Source organism: Apaloderma vittatum, unplaced genomic scaffold (genome assembly GCF_000703405.1).
Source record: "Apaloderma vittatum isolate BGI_N311 unplaced genomic scaffold, ASM70340v1 scaffold7410, whole genome shotgun sequence".
Taxonomy (NCBI): domain Eukaryota; kingdom Metazoa; phylum Chordata; class Aves; order Trogoniformes; family Trogonidae; genus Apaloderma; species Apaloderma vittatum.
The window spans coordinates 33,295-34,719 of NW_009693918.1; the positions used below are offsets into that span (position 1 = coordinate 33,295).

Here is a 1,425-nt window from a genome sequence, read left to right on the forward strand (position 1 = left end):
GAGTTTTGACTTCCAAGGTGGACACTGCTCAGAGACTGGCTGGGCATCAGTCTGCTTTTGGGAGGTGGTAAGTGACCACCTTTGCATCACTTGTTGTTGTAGTGGTTTTTTGTCTTTTTTTCCCTCTCTCTGTTTCTTTCATTTAATCAACTGTCTTTATGTCAAGTCACGAGATTTCTTGCCTTTGTTCTTGCTATATTCTCTCCCATCCCGCTGGGGGATAGTTGGAGATCAAGCAAGTGGTTTTGTGGGTCCTTAGCAGCTGGCTGGGGTCAATCCTACCACAGATAACTCCACTAAAAGATAGAGCCTTTTGGAGACCTTTATCCCTCTTCATTGCTACCTGTTTATTGCAGTGTTTTTGTCTCAAGAAGCCAGTGATTAAAACAATACAATCAAAAATTTGATGTAGAAAATCCCTCTCACCTGCTACTTGGCCAAATCAGCCCATTTTCTTGTAGTTTTGGTCCACAAGATCAAACCACTTGTGAAATGGGAGATATCAGTTATTTGCGGTGGAAAGCTTGCATAGATTTTACTGACACTGCATTGCAACTGTCTCAGTCTATCCCAGCGAAACATTTCTAGGAATTACTTACGCATTTCTGCAAACAGCTGCCTTCTTTCTGCCATGGTATTTCCTCTTTTCCCACAATCTTCAATCATTCTGGAAGACAAAATCATGTAAAAATATTGAGTATTATTCCCCGGCTGAACATACATACATAAGCATCCATAATCGGTGCCGGAGAACCTTTGAGGCTGACTGGTGCTCCATGTGTACCCCAAAGCCTTTTGCCAGCCCCACTGTGGCACGGTTTGCAGAGAGGTTGGTCCCCAAATTGCCCTCCACTCCCTGGGCTCTGCTTTCAAGCATTTGTTTTTCCCCTCTGTCTCTCCCCCAAAGGCAATGTTCAGTTTTTCTGCTTGATGTAACTAACTGACTTACGTAACACAAGCTCTGAAATTCGTTTTAGGTTTTCTTAAATAAGGAATCTTCTGTTTAAATTATGTAAGAGAGAAAAATCATTAAAAAATCAGATATTATTTTATAGTTTAGAAAATGTCTTTCTAGCCAATTCTGGGTAGAGGAGACAAAAAAAAAAGAACACAACAGCAACTAAATCTCTACTCCTCAACATAATGACTTCTATTTACTCAAGCAAATATACTCCAAATATTCATTCAAATTCAAGACAGCATGTCTCTGATTAAATGAGTTCCAGTAAAAGACTCAGAAGTCAGAATACATTTTCCTTCAGTTTTCAGATATAAAAATCTTCAGAATATTTTGAAGAGCACTACTGCTGGATAGAGCATAGAGAAAAGAGACAGCCTCCTTCACAGCCAGCATCCAAACCATAAAAAGATTAAAGCCTTCAGAGTAAAGATAAACATCTTAGCAGCACTTGAAAGATGAAAACA

At 39.6% G+C, this 1,425-nt stretch overlaps 1 protein-coding gene across 1 annotated transcript in view; it reads right to left on the reverse strand.

The window, feature by feature from the left end:
• Positions 1 to 666, reverse strand: part of LOC104270943 (dystrobrevin alpha-like) — a gene marked incomplete at its 3' end in the record, with an annotated part of 26,510 nt that extends 25,844 nt beyond the window's left edge. Inside the window, exon 1 of the mRNA XM_009865477.1 lies at positions 600 to 666. Within this exon, the coding sequence (XP_009863779.1) occupies positions 600 to 666 (67 nt within the window). The remainder of the gene's footprint in view (positions 1 to 599) is intronic.
• Positions 667 to 1,425: the final 759 nt, after the last annotated feature.